We start from the raw sequence: 23,040 nt of genomic DNA, 5'->3' as shown, positions 1-23,040 counted from the left end.
ATCTTGATTAATATAACATAGATACAACTATTTCGGAATCAGTGAATGCTTCTTACTACTTTTACATAAAATTCCTTATTTCACTGAATTTAGCCATGTCACTCTGGTATACGATATATTTTCGGCAGCAACATATTTTTTGTAAATAGCATTATCGCTTATTATTGAAATTATAGGGATAAATAAGAAGCATAGTTTAATATGGGACACCTTATATATTGGTTGGTATGGTAGGAATATTTTCTTGTTTGCCTGCACTATCAGCGTGAAAAGAATACGTTTCGTACATCCACCGCTCAAAAATCGCAGAGGACGCTCGAAAACCAGTGGTTTCTCGAGCCGTTGGTATTTCAGAAGGTGAGACACAGAAGTCCATTGAATGTCCAGTCTATCCTGTACATTGAGCTATATACCTAACCTGAGCTAAGGTATATAGCTCAATGATCCTGTATACTCGTCTGTGCCTATACCTCGTAGATGATTACGGTTGCAGTCCGAAGTTCAGTTGAAACTGCTAATACTGCAGTTGTATACAGTATTCAGCAGTTTTAGCAGTCTCAGCTACTTGTTTCAGACTTCAGCCTAAGATTAACTATCTGGAGTAATATTATAGATTTCTTTTTATCCGATTCTACTCTAAGCGGTCTTCGTTTTAACTGATGACATTTGCGTTGCAAAAGAAATAATTGGCAAGCAATTAAGAAATTGATACAATCCATTGTCCCAAGGCATTTATCGTAAAGGAAATTTTAATTTAATGAAAGAGTACATTCTTTATATTCAGTTTATTTATTGTATGATCATTAGACATATTATCACCATAACATATTAGAAAACAAAATAAAAATACTAATATATATGTATAATGATTACTTTAATGTTGGTATCAAGTAGGTATGTTTAGTTCATATTAGGTAACAAACCACAACAAAAGCTGTACATGTACACTTTTTTATTCTCGTGTTTTCAATTTCTTTACAGAAGGCAAGTAGAAGTTTAATTCAATTTCTTTACAGAAGGCAAGTAGAAGTTTAAATTAAAATAATTGTAATTTTATTAAATTTTGTAAAATCCTAACAAATTTCATATAAAATTAATTTCTCACTTAAATAAAAAGCAATATTCTTCGCGCCAAAAATATAGCAGCTGATCACGCGACACTGTGTGCATGTGTGTACTAAAAAATAAGGTTACTGAATCCTACTAATGTTACATAAAAGTGTTTACAGACAAATTACAAAATGCGTATTTTTATATATGTAAGCTTCTCTTCAACAATTACTAATTGAAATGGAATCTCAAATACAATTTTGTCATTCTTCATTTTCATTTCATTTGGGCACGTAAAATTACCCCTTAAAATTTTCAACACCTGTTGATGGTCGTACACCCTGTATTTCAGGGCATTTCAGAGCACACTGGGATAGTTAATTCATAAGTAAAAGATCGGTCACGCAGAATATACTTATAAAATAAAAAATTGAACGCGATGAAAAGAGGAAGATGAAACAAACGAAAAAGAAAGCCGCTTTTAAAACTGTTGTGGCACATGAAACGGTACGTAAACGTAATAAAACAGCAATATCTACTACTTTTACAAAACAAACTACAAGATCATCTAAGCAAAGGTTATTAAATAAATTAAAAATAAAGAAACCAATAAAGAATACAGTACAAAATTCAGATTTTTCTGTAACTGAAGAACAATCCAAACAGAAGCAGTTTATTTTTTCTGATGATTATAAATATAAGGCCTCAGAGAGGTTGCCACAAGAATTATTTAATGGAGTGATTCCAAAGAGTACATCTTCTATCAAAATGAACAAACTTATGCCATTATCTACAAGTATAAGGAGATCAAACAGAAAAAGTGGTCCTGGAAGGATTATTGTAAAAAAGGTTGATAGTAAAAACTATATACCATTAAACAATGAAACAAAAGATATTAATAATTTAGGAGAAAATTCCATTGATGCAATGTCATCAAAGCTGTTTCCTGATGACAATGAAACATTTAATTTATTTAATAATTTTAATAATAAGAAAAAGAGTAACACTAGCAATTATAAGGCAGAAGAAGAAGAAGAGAATGAAACGTTTTGTAATGATACATCTGAAACATTATCTTCCACAAGCAATAATACATCCTCTATATTACATTCCGATTCGTCTTGTAGTGAACCAGTGTTCTTTTCTCCGTATATTGTTACCAGTCGTGGAAAGAGTAATGCTAGGAAGGAGATATTACAACGTAGTTTTAATCTTGGTCATTCAGTGAACAATGACATTCCTACGAAAGATACCATTATGAAAAATTTGAATGTTTCTGTTGTAGAGGAGGAACATACTGCACAATATTTTCAGTTTCTTCTAAACAAAGAAATAGATAAATTGAATGAATTATGTGAGAAATGGGAAAACATAAAAAATGATCTTAAAATAACGAAAGATATAGAACATCAAATCAATCATGCTATAGGACAAACAAATTTGTTAATATGTAAAAAGTTTGAAAGGTTTCATGGTCTAGTTTCTGATTGTGAAAAAGGCAAGGGGGAAATGTTGGTCACATGTAAAGATTTACAAGGATTTTGGGATATGATGTATATGGAAGTGAAAAATTGTTACTTAAGATTTGATAAGTTAGAAAAACTTCATTTGCAAAACTGGAAAAATGAAGAAGGATTATCTGTTAAGCCTGTTGGCAAAAAGAAAACGAAAGAGAAAAAATCACAGAAACTAAAAGATAGTGCCTGGAATAAAGGCTCCTTTACTAATAAGAAATTCATGCCTATGAAGTATAAAGGACTACAATCAAATAGAGTACAATTAATTGAAAAGAAAAAAATGAATAGTCCTATTACTACTACAAAAATAAGTAAAATGTGTAAAACACCAGAAATACTGTTGGATAATTCAATATCCTATGTTAATTCTGATCAAACACCAGGAAAAAGTATATTAAAACAATCACAGAATTCAACTAAAGTGAATTCTCATATAAAATCGACACATAAAGTTAAAATTAATGATCATGTATGTTCAGGTGAAATACCAGTCAATGAAGAAATGCAAGTAAAACATTATTTAGCTGCAGCATTGACAAGAATAGATAGCTTAGACTTTGATGAACCTACTGATGAAGTACCAGTGAATTTAGGAAAGAAGCTTACTTTTGATGACAGTAGTTTTGAAGAATCTAAAGATATGAATAATGTTCAACAAGATTCTGAATTAACAAATTTAGAAAATAAATGTACAATCGAAATACTATCTACAAAAATAGAAAATGCAACACAAAATGAAAATACATCACCAAGAAGAAGTTTGAGAAGGCAAGATGCTGTAAATAAAATTGAAGACAGTTCAAATAAAGGTTCAAGTGATGAAAAAAATGCAAATGAATACATGCCAAATATAAGAGTTCTAAGAAACAGAAGTATTACATCAGAGAATGCATTTACACCAAGAAGATCTTCAAGGAGATCTGAAAATGTAAAGGAATTAAAGCATAAAGAAAACAAAACTCCTTTAACAATAAGAAGAAAAAGTTCTCCTAAAGTTAATATAAAAAATAATAAAGAAATTAATCAAAAAATAAATTTAGAGAGAATTATTAGCAATATCAGCATAAATAAAAATAATACAAAGAGAAGACGTAGTACAAGAAATGTTAAATCTTTCGGTAAAAGAAATTTTTAATGAGTTAGAGAGATTCCATTTTCTATAATACAATCTTCTAATTAGATATATTTGTATTGCAGGGGATAATGTCTGTGAAAAAAATAAAACAGTACTTCCTATAACTTCTAAAGTCATGCAAAATAAAATACAACTTAGTGAAAAGGAAAGAAGAAGTATATCTAAACAAGAGTTAGCATCTTCAAGAAGTCCAAAGAAACGTAAGTTCAGATTGCAGGTATAATTATGTGTATAATTTACGGATAGCCATCTGTTGCCTATCCTATATAAATACTGATACATTTTTCTTCCAGATTGAATGAATTAGACAACCTCAGAATAAAAAGGTACAAAATACGTAAGTATAAAATATAAAATGTGTAAAGTATATTACATTAATTATATGCATATGAAATTAATTTTATGATTTTTGATGGAGTAATTCTTTTTAATTCCTTTTTATAATATTAACTACATCAAATATTTTAAAATGAAATGTAAATAAGAAATATTTTATGAAGCTAAAACTATATGAATGCGAGTATTTTAGATATGTTGTCTCTTAGAACTTACAGAAATCTCTACGAAATATTTAAAACTTTTAACATTAAAATTATTTAATATTACAATGCAATTCATAATTTCTACAATACATGCCTCTATATTAAGTTTATTTTGTAAAAGCCTGTCAGAATAGATGACAAGCATATTTTCAGTAACTGGATTACTTTAATTAAAACAAAAAATATTCTTAATTAAAAGTGTATATTTTTGCAACCTTAATATTTTCAAGATTTTACATTAGGAACCTAAAAATTGGTTTACTTAGAATTAACGATACAATATGTATGAATAAATTTTTTATGATTATTAACAAATTAAAATAATAACAAGGAAATAATAAATGTTCATTATAACTATTTCATTTTTAATTACTATTCTTATTTCTTTATCTACAGCGGTAGAAAATAGTATTTTGTAGTATAACAGTATTGAGACGGCACATATTTATAGAAGAACCGATATTGAAAAAAAAAGGATTGATACATATAGGAAATATGAAATATATTACGAGGTGTACATATATGGTAAAGAAATTCAGTTTTTATTTTTTTCATGTTGAGGAAATCTCTAAACATATTTCTCCTAACTTTTTCTTGTCTCTTTGAAGAGATTATCTTCAACAAAACTTCAGAGCTTTAAAATTCTCCCCATTCTTTCCTCAGTGATTGATGTTTAATAAGAAATTTTATTGAAAACAGGAAGTATAGGTCCCTACAAATTTTTTCACGATTTTCCACCAAAACCACCCATTAAATTTCCAAGTCCGCCAGCAGCACCTTGTTGAAGTTGCTTCATAATATTTTGTAATCCTGGCATACCACCTAAAGAAAATTTGAAAAGATACATAATAAATTAAATAATTCCATTTTTTATCATTTAAACATATCTAGCACATCTTTAACAAAAATTAAAAATTTTATATTTCCCCTATATTATTATTATCCATAAATAACTTACCCATTTGATGTAAAACTCTTGGATCCATCATTTTTGCCATTTGATGATTCAATTTTGCCATTTGTGTTGAATTAACATTTTTAGTCATATCTCCTGCTTTAAATAGGCCCTTGATACCACCCATCTTTTTCACAACAGCCGCGAATTTCGTATATTGTGTAATTAAATCCTTAACTTCTTTTTCAGTCACGCCAGAACCTTGCGCTACTCTTACTATCCTACCTGGTTGTTTACTGAACAGTTTTGCCCCATCTCTGTTGTCCAATTCTATAATTATTAGGACTATTAGTATTCTTATTCTTATGTAGCTTTTTTTCGAGTGTGATTAACTGATAGCTTTTTATTCGAAGTATACAGTTATTAAACTAAAAAAAATTAATATGAATAAATTTAATAAAACAACCCAATAGCAGTATAAAACGTGTCTAAGAAATAAACAGAAATAAAACAATGACTTAGATGCACACAATAATGCACACTGATATTATGGAACTATAATCAAAGAATTATTAAGAGTTGAAGTTTAGTAATTAGTCATTGGCATATAAGTTTAAAACTTAATAATATTTGTTATTTAAATTGTAAAAATAACCTGTGTCGTTCATGCTGTCCATAATGGTCATTAAACGTTTTAATCTCGCCATAGATTCCTGTTCTGTACCTTTGGACATAAAATCTTGACTAAACCCAGGAATCATTCCCTATTTAGAAAATATTTCATTTATATTGATGTGAAACATGTGTTTTCTGTAAAAACATATTCCTAAAGGCAGTAGTACTTACCATTAACTGAGAAAATGGACCCATTTTCATAATATTCTGAAATTGTTCATACATATCTCTCAAGGTAAATTGACCGTGTTTAATTTTCTCAAGTAATTCTTCATTATCATCAAGATTTAATTCATTCACTTTATCTATAAGACCTTCTATATCACCCATACCCAATAATTTGCTGATGAAAGGTTTCGTTTTAAAAGGCTCTAGGTCATCTATATGTTCTCCTGTGCCTACAAAAATAACTGGACTTTGTGTAGCAGCAACCCTATAGAAAGACATTTATGTAATGTGAAGAACCTCTAAGAATAAGTGCAAATAAGAGCAACAAATAACAATAAACATTACATGCATCATCTTAGAAACAATAAAATTATTTTTCTATAGTTTATATCTTTATTTTAGACAATGTTAATTAACTCATAGATGTTTATAAAACTTTCTTTAAGAAAAGTGAAAACTTACGCTGAAAGTGCACCTCCACCTTTTGCATGTCCATCAAGTTTTGTGATAATGATAGATCCAACATTAACACGTTCTTTGAATGCCTTTGCTTGAGCTTCACAAGCTTGTCCTATTGTTGCATCCATTACAAAGATTATATTATCTGGTTGCTAAAAGAATAATTCCCTTTTCAGTTACTTAAATGTAATATATGTAAGATAAACAGTTGCATGTAGCTATTAAACATACAATTGCATTGGCAACTTGAAGCATTTCCTCGAACAAAGACTCTTCCTGTTTATGTCTACCACTAGTATCAACAATAATTATTTCATAACCTTCTTTTTTAAACATTTCTACACCATCCTGTGCTATTGTCACTGGATCCACTTCTGTATAGCTAAAAAAATCATTATTACACATGGTATAATAAGTGTATGTGTAGAATATGAGTAGAAATTACTATGTGTATGTATGTATTTAACAGGTTTTGTTAATAAATTTAAATAATTTAAATAGCAATTTTATACTAACCTTCCATAAAATGGAATTCTGGCTTTCGTTGCATTTTGTTTTATTTGATCATAAGCACCTGCACGAAAAGTGTCAGCACAAACTAAACAGGCTTTCCAATTTTTTTTCAAGTAATGATATGCTAGCTTTGTGCAAGTAGTAGTTTTTCCTGAACCTTGCAAACCAACAAACATAATTATATTTGGTCGTCCTTTTATTGGCTGGTAAGCCTTTACTCCAGGATCAATCAACTGCAAGGATTGTAAAATACTGTTTACAAAAATTGTTAATGCTACCAATGTACTAAAAAATTATAAAAAATAATATTGTAATACTTTAGTTGAAATACTGACAAACTTGATTTACTTTACCTTGACAAGTTCTTTGAAAACAGCACTCTGTATCATTCTCCTTTTATTAAGACCTCCTGCCATGTCATCAAAATCAATGACAAGACGAACATTTTCCCTCAGTTTTTTGACTAATCTTATATTAACATCTGCTTCTAACAATGCAGCACATATTTCTTTTAACATAGAATTAAGAACCTGCAAAAAAATTAATAACTTTTATCTATAGCAATAAAATACTACTAAATAGATATTTTGTTAAGAATTAATTACATGATAATATTTACAATACATGTAGTAACTATAATATTATTTTTCCTGATATACTACAAAAAGTTTATTAAAAAACAAATGTCTTAATCTTATGCCCAAATTCATTTAATTAAAATTATACATGATATACATAAAAAACATGAGCTACTATAGTCAATGCAATGCAATGTTTATGTTAATCTGTTAATATTCATATTACATTATTAAACATTATTGTATCCTCTACTTATTTGATTTACAAATAAGCTGCAATATCTTATCTTTTAACTTGACATAAGAATAAACAGAAACAACATATGGTTTTATTTAGGAAAACAAATAGGACAATATTTCTAAACAAAATTAAGGATTTCATGTTTTCAATGATTGACATAAATAATTAATTGAGGCAAGAGGAATAAATTAATTTGATAAGTTGAGTCATAAGTGTTAACATATTTACATTACTTGTTATAAATTAAAATCAACTTAGAAGTTATAACCTCAAAGGGAGACTTACTTCTTCATTGATGACAGTTGCATTGCTCAAAGATCGAAGAGCAGACGTAATTTTACGTCCTAAATCTGCAAGAACCATTTTGCTGCTACTATTCTAAGTTTAATGTCAAAAAAAGAAAATTAAATGCACACAGTTGTTATGCAAATTTGGCCAACACACTATGATGACATCTTTAACTTTTGGCAAACTAGCATTCGATATTTATAAATATTTGCTTAGATTCTGATAATTTTTTAGTCTGATATAACATAAAAATCACTTTTCTTCCAAATTTTTGACGACACAGTATTTTTATTTGAACATACGCTCCGAATCGAGAGACGTAGATTACAAGGTTAGGTATCCTTACGTCAGATTTGGTCATCGACAACTAACAACAAATAGATTATTGACCTCGTATCACTGTAATTACACTGTGATGATTAGAACTTAATTATACATGCAAATGTTTCAATTAGTTTGGACCGAGTAAAAAAATTATTGTGAATTAAGAAAATGTATAGTTATTACTTTTTCCACTTTATTATTCATAAATATCTAATTCCTTAAAATATAAAAATAATGCCTAAAATATTATTAGAATTTATCGATTGATATTGATTTTAAAATGAAAATTGAAATTAGTCTTAGTCAATGAATTGTTAATACAATTCTAAGCTATGAATAAATTCAAATAAATTACAGTTTCCCGCTTGTATTTTAGTTAGCGACTCGTGTCACGGACGGTGCTACAAAATGTTTTGCTAAAACGGAGCAGGATACGTATCTATGTATAAGGTTCTATCGGATCAAATAACACAATAAAACGTTTGATTCGATTTCCTTAGATTCAGTAGTATACGTGGTTACAAGTATTGTATAAATAACATTTATTATTTTATTTAATGCATATTTAAAACTTTGAGCATAGTTTTAAAAGTTAAAAACAGATGAAACCTAAGTATGAGGTAGCGTATTTACGTTACATTTTTAAATTATTTTGTAAATACTTTTGAGGTTAAGTGTCAATAATACAAAACAATAATACAAAACTATTGCAGTATATTACTTGTGAGTAAATAATGAGAATATGATAGAAGAAATATGTCTTGTGAATCTTGCAAAGACCGACAAGAGAATGAAATCGAAGTGTTGAAGGTAATATGTATTAAAATTCTTTTTAATTTATAATTTCATAATCTATGCCCTATGTACACTACATTCTTAGAAATAACGTATTTTTTTTCTAACGAACAATTTTTAAACGTTTCTGTGATAATTAAACTGATAACTGAAGTACCAACGTTTATTGAAGTACCAACATTTTGATTTGATTTAATTTTTCGTTAAATTCGTGAAACCTGTGATATAGAAATCTATAAAATATATGTACATGTTTCTGGAATATATACTAATGCTTTATTTTATTTCACGATTAATTACTCTAATGAATATATTAAGTGCTAAATAGTTTATTAATATTTATATGTGTACTTTGTTATATTGAATGTTATTTCATGCTACATATAAGAAATTTGTACAGAAACAACATTTCCAATTGTGCAAAATTATTCTATATTTGTATGAAAAGTCAGTTCACACGTTTTTTTTCCAAAAGCTAACATTCTATTATATATGAATATGTGTTTCCCCTAATTAATATAAATTTACAAACATATTTCAAAATTTAAATATTTTTATTAAGAGTAGTAACCCCACTAAAATTTGAAAATAGAATGGAAAAAAATGATGTTAATTGTTATTTTTATATTAAACGAATTGAAACACAAATTACACCATATCGAATAAAGTAACATTTTTAAATAAAAAAGACGGGTCTCGTATTTGTGCATGACGCATGTTTACACGAGTCGGAACATGTTTTAACGTGTTTAACCGGGAACAGAATCCCACTACCTGTAATTATACAAGCTGTTCGACAGCAGATTTCAGAAATTTTAACAGATTCTACAGGTCAAAATAGAACGAGACCAAATTGTGTTTGGAGCTTCGTTTCAGGGTTATTCATTGCTGCAAAGATGTTTAAAAATAATTCGAGTGAAATGTGTCTAACTTGAGACTTACCTATTCTACTGTCGACGTGCATTAACGAAGTCAGTAGAATAAGTTCCGAGTCAGACATTTCGCGTGTTTCTAGACGTTTTTTTAATTAATAACTCGAAAATGAAGCCTGAAACGCAATTTCATCTATCTTCGTTTTCGTCTTATTTTAGCATATAGAATCATCCCTTAAAGTTTTTGGCACTTGTCAGCCACCCTGCATATTTATAGGCAGATTATATCCTACCAAACTAATTATTCTGCTTAGGTACAGGAAAAACATAAATCTATTAAAAATTAAATAGTTATGAATTGCGTCAGAAAAGTGATGAAATATGCGTAAAGTATTTTGGAACACTCGGTATTACACGAAATGTACAATTTGCTTAGTATTCATTTGAATTGTAAATTTGTTAATTAATAGTAAAATAATTATTTAAAAACTTCAGAAACATTTTTGTAATATATACTGTGTACCTACAGATTATATACCTACATACGAATAATGTGAAATATTTTATTTTTACTATAGAGTATTTTTGGGGATGAACTTCGCGATCTGCGGCGCGGGAAAAATAAACGAAAATGGCAACCATTAGATATTGTAATCACTTTGACTCCTCAAAGAGGCATGTCTGGTCCAGGCGAAGTGTATGCTCAGATCGATTTACATGTAATTGGCAACGATAAGTATCCTAATGAGTAAGTATTTTCGGATGTAACAAAGTCAATACATTTTACAAGAAAATGTTTAATCAACATAAATTGCAGATTAGAGAAACTTCTCACATAATGATAACGATTTTTCTGCTGATAAAAATTTTATTAATGAAATGCTATTTATAACATTCATATTTATCTTGTCATAGTGCCTGTAAGGACGAATATAATGATTCCATGATACACGAATTTCTATGTAATTTAAGAAACATTCATTCTATATTTATTATTTTATGAATTGCAGAATGCCACGTATAGAACTGAAAAATAGCAGAGGCTTGTCTCATCAACAGATCGCTGTATTACATTCTGAATTAATGGATCTTACAAAACAATTACAGGGAGAGGTAATGATTTTTGAGTTAGCGCAACATGTTCAGAAATATCTACATGAAAATAACAAACCAAGCTATAGTAGTTTTTATGAAGAAATGGTCTCAAGACGTCAAGAAAAAATAGAATATGAAATGCTGGAAAAGCAGTTAAAAGAAGATAAAGAAAGACAGGTCAGATGATTGATCATGTTATATAAGACAATATTCGACTTAAATGAGTAAATTTTAGTAATTGTCTGTTCAAGTTTAAAGATCAAGTTTAAAAATGTGCATGTGTAATCTGCAATATTTTATCAATAATAAAAAATTGCAGGTATTACAGGATGAAATTCAAAAAAGACAAGAAGCTTTAAAAGCTGAGATTCGTAACCGAAAAGAATCAATTCGTTTATCTAGTGATCGATCAAACAATCCATCACACTCAATACCATCATCTCCGCAAGAAAGACCGCGGCTTCATTCGCGAAGGAGATGTGCCAGTAGTTGCGAAAGTTCTGATGGTTTTCTATGCGAACATAGGGGTACAAAATTACTACACTTCGATCATAATAAAGGTGTACACTTTATATGATTATTTGTTACATATTATTTTCATAGGAGCTAGAAATTTAGGTGCAAATGATCAAATTCGTTCAAAGTTTAATTGTATAAAAAATAAATATAGAAGGTATGAAAGTTTCGCTTCTATATTATATTTAAGACATTTAAAAAGACATGTTAATCATAAAGTATGAAAAGAGTTTGATCTCTTGTAGTCTTTCCGTAAACATAAGGTGTATCTTGCTTTTTATTGAATTTCATTTTGATCTTCTTTCCTATTGTGACAATTACATAAAATTTCGTAAGATATTGTCAGTATTAAAATAAAAAATGTATTAATTTATTTAAAGCATTATAAATTTTATGAATAATTATTTATTTTATATTGCCCATAATTTTCAAGGCTTTGTTAATGTTAACTTTAATATTAGTACTAGTATGCATAAATTCACTGTTTATTTAATAACTCTTTTTTTTTAAGTAAATATGCAATTTTCCGAATTTTAATATAACAAATTAGTAGTTACACAAATTACTAAGAATAACAAGAAAAGTAATTAATAACACCTATGTGATCTGTACATAACAAAATTAGTGGAATATCTTGTGCAGTATATAATTGTCTTTACAGATGAACGACAAGTGTATAGAGGAAAATGTATGGGTCATAGTAATAAAGGTTCAGTTGTATATGCAGGAGTTGACATGACAACTGGTGACTTATTCGCAATTCATGAATGGACGTTGAAAATAAACAGTGGAAGTGATGAGAATAGTATTCAGCAAATCGCAAAACAAATAGGGAGTCTTGAACAAGAAATACATCACTTAAGCAAATTACATCACTCAAATCTCGTACATTACATGAATATGAAATATCTGCAGGACGAAGATAGTGTAGTTATTTATGTTCTCCAAGAATTTGTGGTGGGTATATACATGTTAGAGTTAATGAAAAATAAAATTTTTTATTTTTTACAAATAATATTAAAGTGATGTTGTTTGATACATAAAACTTATCTTCTTAGATAGGCACGAACTGTTCCTTCTTCTTAGTGGACAATATTCCTGTGGACATAGATCTTCTCCGATATTTAGCAGCTGGGATACTTTCCGCCTTGAAATACTTGCACGAGAATAATGTTATTCACAGAGACTTACGTGACACAAGTATCTATATTGACTGCTCAGGGATAGTTAAAATATCAGATTATTCTCTTAATAAACGACTATCAGATGTTTATCAGTCTTATACAACGGTCAAGCCTGAGCAAGATTTTCCAAATATTCAAGGCAGAAGTGGGAAAAAGGCAGATATTTATCGTTTTGGAGTGCTGATGTTTTCTCTATTAAATGGAGAAATTGTTCCAAGTGAAAAAATCGACCCAACAATCATAAATCAGGTATGTTATTTAAAAATTTTGAGAAATATCAAATTCACAATTACTATTTAATTGTAGTGCAATTAAAATTGCATTAACTTCAACTTTCTAAATATTTCAGCCTGATCTTCAAGATTTCCTATTAATGTGCCTTATAAGTGATGAAAGAAAGCGGTGGTCCGCTGAGCAATTACTACAGCATACATTCATAAAAGCTCCTTTAACTCGTGCTTTATCACCTCCGAAAATACCACGAAAAGATGAACAAGATAATCGGGAGCCTGAAGAAATTGATACAGATATTCGACAATACGTACAACCTTTGGGTGCTCATTCAAGAATCACAAATGAGTTTCAAGTTCTTGAATGGCTTGGCAGAGGAGCATTTGGTGATGTCTTAAAAGTAAAGAATAAATTGGATGGAGGAATTTATGCGATTAAGAGAATAGAACTTAATCCAAAAAATAAACAACTCAATAGAAAAATTACGAGGGAGGTCAAATTATTGTCACGAATGAACCATGAAAACGTAGTAAGATATTACAATTCATGGATAGAGAGCGCTATCGTAACTGACAAGATAGAAGAGGAGCGTAAATTTACATCTTCAGAGAAAACGAGTGCAGATCTTAATGTAATTATTATATTGATTAATTTTGTTATATAAAAAGCAAGAACTGTAAAAAAATTGATACTATTAATTTTTCAGCAATTTGGTACAGATGACATTGAAAAACTAGCACCACCATTAAAAGATGTTGAATGGAATGTCTCATATAAATCCCGTACAAATACTGTCCCACCAGATAGTGACGAGGATAATAGTGATGCATCGAGCGACACTGACAGCGATGAAGACTGTGCGTTTTTGTAAGAAATTCATTATTTTTTTAAAATAACAATTTATAAATTCAACTGTGCCATTATAATAAAAATTGTTTACTTTTTTAAACAAGTTGCAATCTTAAAAATGTGCAAATTAAAATTATGCAAAATTTTCGAATTGTAGAATTGGTATGCTTTTCTGTAAAACTTTATATAAAAAATGTAATCATTTTTCAGAATGCGGAATCTTTTGAGAATTGATTCTTCTGATAGTGTAGAATTTGAAAAGGATTCAAATTGTCTAGCTTCTACGTCAAATACGAAAGAGGATGAAAATGGAGATATAGATAAATCAGAAGAAACCACTAGAGAAATACAATATATGTACATTCAAATGGAATTTTGTGAGAAAAGCACTCTTAGAACGGCAATTGATGGAGGTCTTTATGAAGATCGAGAAAGAGTGTGGAGATTATTTCGAGAAATTGTTGAAGGCTTAGCGCACATTCATCAGCAGGGTATGATACATAGAGACTTGAAGCCAGTAAATATATTTTTAGATAGTAACGACCATGTGAAAATTGGAGACTTCGGTCTTGCCACTACAAACATCCTTTCATCGTTTGCACAGAATGTGGAAACTGATAAAGAATCAAACGTTCTAGACAAAGGTAAGGTCTAGATACATGTAAAAGGTCTACTTGTTCTAGAAATTAATTATATTTAAAAGTAATACAATTTTGAAATTTTTTAGGAATTAGTTTTGGTACAGAAGACGTTGGTTCTTTAACAGGACAAGTAGGCACAGCACTTTATGTTGCTCCAGAACTTACAACGAAAGCAGCAAAAGCTATTTATAATCAGAAAGTTGACATTTACAGTCTTGGAATAATATTATTTGAAATGTGCTATAAGCCACTAATAACAGGAATGGAACGAATTAAGATTTTACTCAATTTACGATCGAAAGAAATTATATTCCCACCAGAAATGCAACAAACAGATATGTCACGGCAAACTCATATCTTACGGTGAATATTGTTTTTCATTTTAACTAAAAAATTCCTACATTCTAGAAAATATTTTTTTTATGAATATCTTTTCATATCCTGAAAATTAAATTTTATTATTAAGTATCTCGCTATAAATTGAGCATGGAATAGTTGACGTACTTTATAATTACAGTTGGTTACTGAACCATGACCCCAGTCTACGACCTACAGCTCAGGAACTTCTATCTTCAGAGTATTTGCCTCCTCCACGACTTGAAGAAACAGAATTACAAGAAATGATTCGACGCACTCTTTCAAATAATCAAAGTAAAGCATATAAATATTTAATTTCTTGTTGTTTCATGCAAGAAGTTAGCCCTGCGGACGATATTACTTATGATATGAATTTACCAAGTAGAGGGCATATCAATTTTTTGTCTTGGAAAAAGCATCAAGAAGGGGTGAAGTGCAAAGTAATCGAAATTTTCCAACGACACGGTGGTGTTTATTTAGGGACACCGCTTCTGATGCCAAACTCGCGTCAATTCTGTAGTTTTTCAGATTCCAGTGTAAAATTAATGACTCGAACAGGAAATATTGTTTGTATTCCTCACGATTTACGTGCTCCTTTTGCGAGATACGTTATTTGGAATAACATACCGCACGTCAGAAGATATGCGATTGAAAGAGTCTTCAGAGAAAAGAAGGTTACGGTTATTCATTTATATTTACTTGGGTTCTATTTCTTTAAGATTAACACAATTAACAGGTATTAAAAATTTCTAGGTTCTGGGTTTTCATCCTAGAGAATTTTACGAGTGTGCATTTGACATAATCAGCCCTACAGCAAATAATTTGTTAATGGAGACTGAATTAATATATATTTTTTGGGAAATTATTAACGAGTTACCCTTATTACAAGAACGAAATTTTACTATCCGTTTAAATCATACTTCCTTGTTGAAAGCTGTATTAATGTATTGTGGGATCGATCCAGAAAAATACCAGGACATTTATTCAATACTTCGGGATGCACGGGACGGAAAATTTTCAAGATTTCAAGTACAGACACATTTAATAAGTTTATGCTTGACTGATCAAGCTATGGAGACATTATTCAATTTATTTGAAACAGAAAGTACTGTCGCTAAAATCCACAGTGTTCTCAAAACTATAACTAAGAGAAAAGGAGATTCTGCGACGTTAGCTAAAGAAGGGTTGAAGGAAATTGAAGTTGTGATGGAAAATATTGAAGCATTTGGTATAAAGGTAATTTATAATCATATTATAAGTTCTTTCATTAATACGTTAATACGTTAAAAAAAAATTAATAAAATTAGATGTTGAAAGTAATAATGGATCTTTCAGTGGCCAGTAGTAGTGGTACCTCTTCTTGTACATAATATAAATCAACATAGTGGTATAATTTATCAGATTACTTGTCAAGTTAAACGTCATAAGAAAAAATATGGAGAAGAGGTGATAGCAGCGGGAGGACGTTATGATAAAATGCTATCCTCTTTCAAGAAAATACTCGAACGTACAGGAATGACCAGCAAAGAAGGGAAACAATATGGTGCTGGAATCAGTATTTCATTAGAGAAGCTCGTTTCTGCCGTTTCAGAAACGTCTGAGTCTTTAGAAACTAAGTACGAAATTGATATTGCAATTTCATGTATGGGCAATTCTCATCGAGAAAAGGAGATGATTGATCTCCTAAAAGAACTCTGGGGCCTGGGATTGAAAGTTACAATTTTAGATTTGGCATCCCTTGAAGAAATTCTCGAACACTGTCAAGAACGTTCCATAAATCAGGTTATTATTCTGAAAAGTGGAGAAAAGGGAAGTGTAAGAATACAAATTTGGGAACGTGATAGATTTCAAGAGAAGAGAATGGCGAATCAAGAAGTTGCAGAATTCCTTCAAAAATTAGATAACTCTATACACATTCTAAATAGGTCTGAAAGTAAAACGTCAAACGATAACTTCTTAGGAAATAACAATCCAGTTAACATAAATATCAATTTCATTTTATCGGAAAGAGACAAACTATCGGGCAGTTCAAGAAGAAGCTTAAAAAATTCTATGCTCGCACAAATGTCTACTTATTTCCAAAGAATCTCGCACAAAATTCCAATAGAAGTTTTTGCAATTTTTTTAGAAATGAGTGTAATCAGAACACTTATAAGTTTTTTGGAGATAGATGAAGAGGAACAAGACTTTTTAAAAAGTATACAAGTTATTATTGATAAGTAAGTTCCTGTTAAAGTTGTTAGATATTAACAAATTTTTTCATTTCAAAATTTATGATAAAAATATTAAGCTATTTGAGACGTCATTTTTTTCTTTTTTTTTCAGACATGCAAGGCATAAAAAATACATAAAAGATATTTGCGAAAAAATGCGAGAAGCGAGGAAGGAAAAACAACGGCCTGTACTGATTCTACACAGTCTGATCGACAATCAATACATGACTCTTTTATAAATAATGAATTCATTAAGGAATTACGTCATGAATGTATATAATATAAGTAAACGATTTGTAATAAAACTTCGATTTTTGTATCAAACACAGATAGATTACTATTTCAATTTTCTTATAAAAGTCTGAAATGCCTTCTTTTAAACGTAATTTAATTTTTTTTATCCAAATTAAGTTAATACTTTCTTTGAATTTTATAGAGATATCCTTCTAAACGACCTTAAAAATTATCAAAATTTTAGGATACTAATCTAACCACTAGGTGTCCTCAGCCTAAGGTCCTATTTAAAATAAAGGATATTATAGATATGAATCGGTTATGATACCGAAGTGTCAAGCGTCAAGTTCGGGATCGGTCGTATCGGTTAATAAAATCGAATTCAAACTTCCAAAACATAAACATATAAAGATAATATCATTATGAAGAAGTTACAAGAATGAATAAGATAACTGTAGCAGAACTGAAGAAAGAGAATAAGTCGAATATATTTGTGTAAATTAAATAGGTATGTTACGAGCGCAATTTTCTAATATTGTTAGGTGTTATGTACATGCTAAATGATTGCTTATATGAATATTACATCTACAGTTTGAAACAAAGAAGATAAACGTAAATGCTTACACATTCGGTTCTTCAATAAGTGTGCTGTTTACAGACAGAAACTATTGGCTGAATACTTTACAATATATACTCAAAACATAAAATTGTAACGTTAATCTTTATAAGTGTCAATTAAGAAGCTAATAAGAGTAAGAGTTATTAGTTTAATTATATATAATACCAGAACAATGAATATAGTGAAAGAAGAAAATAACAATGAAGTTAGTAAGCAATGTATACATGATACATCAGCTATAGATAATTTGGTAGTATCTACTGACAATATTGTGGTACAACTGAATAATGATTATGATAATAGCAAGAAAATTTGGTGGAATAATGATCTTGCAAAATTGCGTAAGGAAACAATTAAGTATAGAAGATTAGCAAAACGTCTTAAGAGAAAAAAAGAGTCTGAAGCTGAAATGTACTTTCAAATGTATAAACAAAAGAGAAAACAGTTACGAGAAGAAATTAACCATAGAAAGAAAATTTGTTGCATAGCTTTTACTAAGTTGATTGATAATGATCCTTCTGGTAACTTCTTTAAAGTGATACTTCATAAGTTATTAAATAAGCACCGCAAAAGGAGGGTCTTTCGAAAGTATAATAGGGTAACAAGAATTGTTGACCTCTTACTTCAAATAAAAAAAGAAAATTTAGATGTACGTATGGCACTAGAAGTTAGAAAACATTTGGATAATATTAATGAAGACATTAATGCTGATAAAATATTAGCAGCATATTTCAATCTTACTACTAAAGAGTCTGATATTAAAAAACAATTATTTAATGAATTAAACCTTAATAACAAACATTTGGATGGTAATAACAAACAAATGGATGATAACTGTTGTTTATGGTAAATAAATACACTCCTGTATTTTGTCTTGATGATTATTTGTATCGTTAATAAGATATACACATACATATGCAAACGCAAAATGGTTTTCTCTAGATAAAACGTTACAGCGACATGACGCCTCTTGACTTGACTTTTCCATCACAACTGCCGCGCCTCGCCACCCAGGGCGCCACACTCACACACACACACAGTCCCATGCAAGTCATTACATATTAACACCCTCTCTTAATGACTTGCACATACACATTTATAATGTATTATATGTATTCTACTCTATTATATGTATTCTACATAGATCGCCACCCTCTCTAGTTATTAGCATTAACTAAACCCAACTCATTTCTCAATTTGTGAAACTGATTATTTGGTAGACCCTTCGTCAATATATCCGCCTGTTGGTTTTCCGTGTTTATATACTGCACTATTATACTTCCCTTCTTCATTTCATCTACAATGTAATTGTACTTCAAGTCTATGTGCTTAACTCTGTGATTATTTTCTGGGCTCTTAAGCAACGAAATACATCCCTGATTATCTTCATGCATTATTACATGCTTAACAACTATGTTCATATCCATTAGTAGTTTCCTAAACCAGATACTATCCTGCACTGCGTTACATAATGCTACTAACTCTGCTTCTGTTGTCGACAACGCTACACATTTTTGTTTCCTTGTCACCCATGCCACTGTGTTGTCGAACACTTTTATCAAGTAGCCAGTGACAGATTTTCTGTCATATATATCGCCTCCCCAGTCAGAATCAACATAACTAATCAATGTAGACTCAGTCTCGCTTCTAACATACATTAATCTTAAATTAGATGTACCACGTAAGTATCGCAGAATTCTTTTTAGATAATTCCATACCTCATAATGTGACTTGTCCTGATATCTACTAAGGTAGTTTATTGCATAACTAATATCCGGCCTTGTGCCCAACATAAGATACATTAAACACCCAATTAATTCCTTAACCGGCTTATTTATCATGTCATTGTTATTGCTGTCATGTAATTTCAATTTTAACTTTGGATCAATTGGCGTGGCACATGCTTTAGCATTCTCAAAATTAAAGCGTCTCAAAATATTCAATGTGTATCTTTCTTGACCTATCTTTAGTATCCCACTATCTCTATTGTACTCTATTTCTAATCCTAGGAAATACTTCAGTTTACCCTTGTCCTTTATATTGTACCGTTTCATTAATTGAACCTTACACAGTTCTATAAGCTTACAATTTGGACCTGCCAAAATTATGTCATCCACATACAGTAACAAGTATATAACTCCTTTCTCACATTCTTTGGAATACAAACAAAAATCATTACTTGATCTTTTGAAGTCTAGTTGTATTAAATAGTTATTAATATCATCATTCCAGCAACGCGACGCCTGTTTTAACCCATACAGAGACTTATTTAATTTTAGCAGATACCCCTTTTTGCATTTTACTCCCTTCGGTGGGTATATATATATAGTCTCATTTACTTTACTATTCAAGAATGCCGTTGTTACATCTAATTGTACGAAATAGTAATTGTATTTATTCCCTATTGCCAGTAGTGTTCTTATGGTTGCCATCTTCGCGACCGGTGAGTATATTTCATCATAGTTAAATGTTTTTTCTTGAGCAAATCCTCTAACTACTAGCCTCGCTTTATATTTGTTCCTTTCTTCTTTCTCATGTGGTTTAAAGGAATAAACCCATTTTGTGTCCAAGACTTCGGCACTGTCTTCTACTTTGATTGATTCCCAGGTTCTATTCTTATTTATTGAATCCAATTCTCTTTCCATCGCTTCTTTCCATAAATGCTCATCATGTCTTCCATGAAGTTCTTCGACACTGGCTGGACATTGCTCTACGAAAGCCACTGCATCGAATGCCATGTACATTTCGAAATCGTCATATTTTGAAGGTAACTTTCTTGTCCTCTTATGCATTCCATCCATGTCTTTGTTGTATGACTCTTCACTTCCTGTTTCCACAGCTTCATCTGCATGATCTTCACTATTAATTTCCGTTTCAGTCATCGCTTCTTCTTTTTCAGATTCATCCATTGTATCTTCATCTCTGCCTTGTACATTAACTTGTTCCTTTCTATAATAGAATGACTTCTCATTAAATACAACGTCTCTTGCTATTATTAATTTTTTCTTTTCTACATTCCACAGTCTATACCCGGTATATGAATAGCCTACCACAATACACTTCTCAGCTTTTGAGTCTAGTTTACCTCGTAGTTCCTTAGGAACATGTGCATAGGCTGTTGAACCAAATACTCTTAAATTTTTGACATTCGGTTTTCTATTATACCACAGTTCAGCAGGCGTAACATCATCTAAAGTTGCACTAGGGCTCCTATTTAAAAGGTATGCTGCTGTCCTAATAGCTTCGTTCCAAAGCTCTTTGGGAGTGTTCGATTCCTCCATCATTGTCCTTGCCATATCCACAAGACTTCGATTAAACCTCTCCGCTTTACCATTTTGTTGTGGTGTATAAGTTACTGTATAGTCAATGATAATGCCATTCTCACTACAGTAGTCCCTAAATTCATGCGATGAATATTCCTTGGCATTGTCACACCTTATTGTCAATATTTTCTGTCCAAGCCTAGACTGTGCCATCTGCACATATTCTTTGAAACAGCTAAATAAGTCACTTTTATTCTTCGCTAAATAGACACAAACAAAACTTGAGTAATCATCAATAAATGTTATAAAATATTTACAGCCATCATATGAAATTGGATTAATAGGTCCACATATATCTGAACAAACTATTTCCAGTAATCTTTTACCTCTATTTCGTTGTCCAAATTTTAATCTGTTCATTTTTCCATATACACAAGATTCACAAAATTGGATTTTGTTCATTTTCAAATTGTTTAAACCGTCTACCATATCATTCTTTATAAGCTTTTCTAAGTTCGGATAGCAAACATGACCATACCTTCTGTGCCATAACCTTACATTATCATCTTCAGTTTCTACGTTTAAACAGTCATTATTCAGTATTTCAAACGTAATCTCATACAGATTATTTCTATTCCCAATGCCTATTAAATCACAACCATTAAATAGTCTCACTTGGCCCTTTTCAAACACTACCTTAATGTTCGACATCTCTAACCTTTTAACAGATAGAAGGTTTTTCCTTAAGCTAGGTACATAAAATACATTTTTAATAGTACAGTCTATTGCTTCACCGTTAACATAGCTTAGTACTTTAATATTGCCTATCCCTATAGCTTGTATATAACTATCACTCTTTGCAATCGCAATTTTAATTGGTTTCTTTAAAGTCATTAAATTTGAAAAATATTCCTTTCTATTGACTAAATGATCTGTACAACCTGAGTCCAAGAAGAATGTAATCTCATCCCTCTGTACGTCTTGCACTTCCGGCCCACAGTCACTCATGAAGCAGATACTCTTGTCATTTCTGGTACCACTTGGCTCGCATTTCTCTGCGCAATTTCCTCCTTTCAGCTGCTCCTTCCGTTGCCCCCAGTGCTGCTTATGTTCACTCTGCCTATTCCATGTTCGATCCACATTGTTGTTGAATCTTCGTGTGATGCCTTGTCCATCTCCACTTCTACGTACCCGTAGTTGATTGTTCCCGTACTGTCCTTTATTAATTTCTGACCGCTCGCCATTGCAGCCTTGTCTCTTCCGATCATCCCTTAGTCTTCTACAGTCTCTTTTATAATGACCTTGTTCACCACAGCCATAACATACTCCTGGCTTATTCGATATGAACGCTGCTGATTTTGAATACTCTTCTGAACTAGTTCCTCTAGTCAGCTTCCGCTTCTCTACTTCACTCCTGAGTCGTGACTTTACAACGTCCAGATTCAAGTCTTTAGTCGACACATTTTCCAATACTGCCACTACCATCTCGAATGACTTTGGCAATGACATTAATAAGTGACACACTGTGTCTTCTTCCTTTATATCTGCACCAGTTGCTCGTAATTGGCACAGAATATCATCAAACTTTGTAAGGAACTCATCTAGGTCTTCATGTTCGCGTAGTTTTAATGACATCAGCTGTCGCTTCAGATACAACTGACCTGGCAATCCCTTTCTTTCAAACATTTCTGCTAGTGCTCTCCACATGCTGTAGGCTGTCTCTCTTCCTCTAATGAGTTCAATCCGATTATCATCAACACACTGAACAATTATGGACTTGCATTTG

General features: G+C 30.7%; 4 protein-coding genes across 4 annotated transcripts; 3 read left to right on the top strand and 1 right to left on the bottom strand.

Annotated features, from left to right (window-relative positions):
* The first annotated feature begins 1,503 nt into the window (after positions 1-1,503).
* LOC143179636 (uncharacterized) lies at positions 1,504-4,152 on the top strand. The gene is made up of 3 exons (XM_076378951.1): positions 1,504-3,685; positions 3,765-3,902; positions 3,996-4,152. The coding sequence occupies exons 1-3, from the start codon at positions 1,504-1,506 to the stop codon at positions 3,998-4,000; spliced, it is 2,325 nt and encodes a 774-aa protein (XP_076235066.1). The 3' UTR covers positions 4,001-4,152.
* Positions 4,153-4,765: 613 nt separating this feature from the next.
* Positions 4,766-8,396, bottom strand: Srp54k (signal recognition particle 54k). Its single transcript, XM_076377558.1, has 9 exons — positions 8,059-8,396; positions 7,308-7,484; positions 6,958-7,187; positions 6,673-6,823; positions 6,445-6,593; positions 5,986-6,247; positions 5,795-5,903; positions 5,203-5,469; positions 4,766-5,066 (listed from the first exon to the last, which is right to left on the bottom strand). Exons 1-9 carry the CDS (start codon positions 8,134-8,136, stop codon positions 4,969-4,971), a joined length of 1,521 nt encoding a protein of 506 aa, XP_076233673.1. The 5' UTR covers positions 8,137-8,396; the 3' UTR covers positions 4,766-4,968.
* Positions 8,397-8,866: 470 nt separating this feature from the next.
* Gcn2 (eukaryotic translation initiation factor 2 alpha kinase Gcn2) lies at positions 8,867-17,622 on the top strand. The gene is made up of 15 exons (XM_076378581.1): positions 8,867-9,005; positions 9,099-9,195; positions 10,631-10,800; positions 11,063-11,324; positions 11,467-11,707; positions 12,325-12,620; positions 12,722-13,096; positions 13,197-13,709; positions 13,785-13,945; positions 14,138-14,571; positions 14,655-14,931; positions 15,086-15,599; positions 15,679-16,161; positions 16,261-17,144; positions 17,251-17,622. The coding sequence occupies exons 2-15, from the start codon at positions 9,142-9,144 to the stop codon at positions 17,375-17,377; spliced, it is 4,791 nt and encodes a 1,596-aa protein (XP_076234696.1). The 5' UTR covers positions 8,867-9,005; positions 9,099-9,141; the 3' UTR covers positions 17,378-17,622.
* A 166-nt stretch (positions 17,623-17,788) lies between these two features.
* LOC143179163 (uncharacterized) lies at positions 17,789-18,841 on the top strand. The gene is made up of 2 exons (XM_076378259.1): positions 17,789-17,880; positions 17,964-18,841. The coding sequence occupies exon 2, from the start codon at positions 18,164-18,166 to the stop codon at positions 18,839-18,841; it is 678 nt and encodes a 225-aa protein (XP_076234374.1). The 5' UTR covers positions 17,789-17,880; positions 17,964-18,163.
* Positions 18,842-23,040: the final 4,199 nt, after the last annotated feature.

The sequence above is a fragment of the Calliopsis andreniformis genome, chromosome 5 (genome assembly GCF_051401765.1).
Source record: "Calliopsis andreniformis isolate RMS-2024a chromosome 5, iyCalAndr_principal, whole genome shotgun sequence".
Lineage (NCBI taxonomy): Eukaryota > Metazoa > Arthropoda > Insecta > Hymenoptera > Andrenidae > Calliopsis > Calliopsis andreniformis.
The sequence above is the reverse complement of the archived record's forward strand: the minus strand, read 5'-3'. Positions and strand labels throughout refer to the sequence as shown.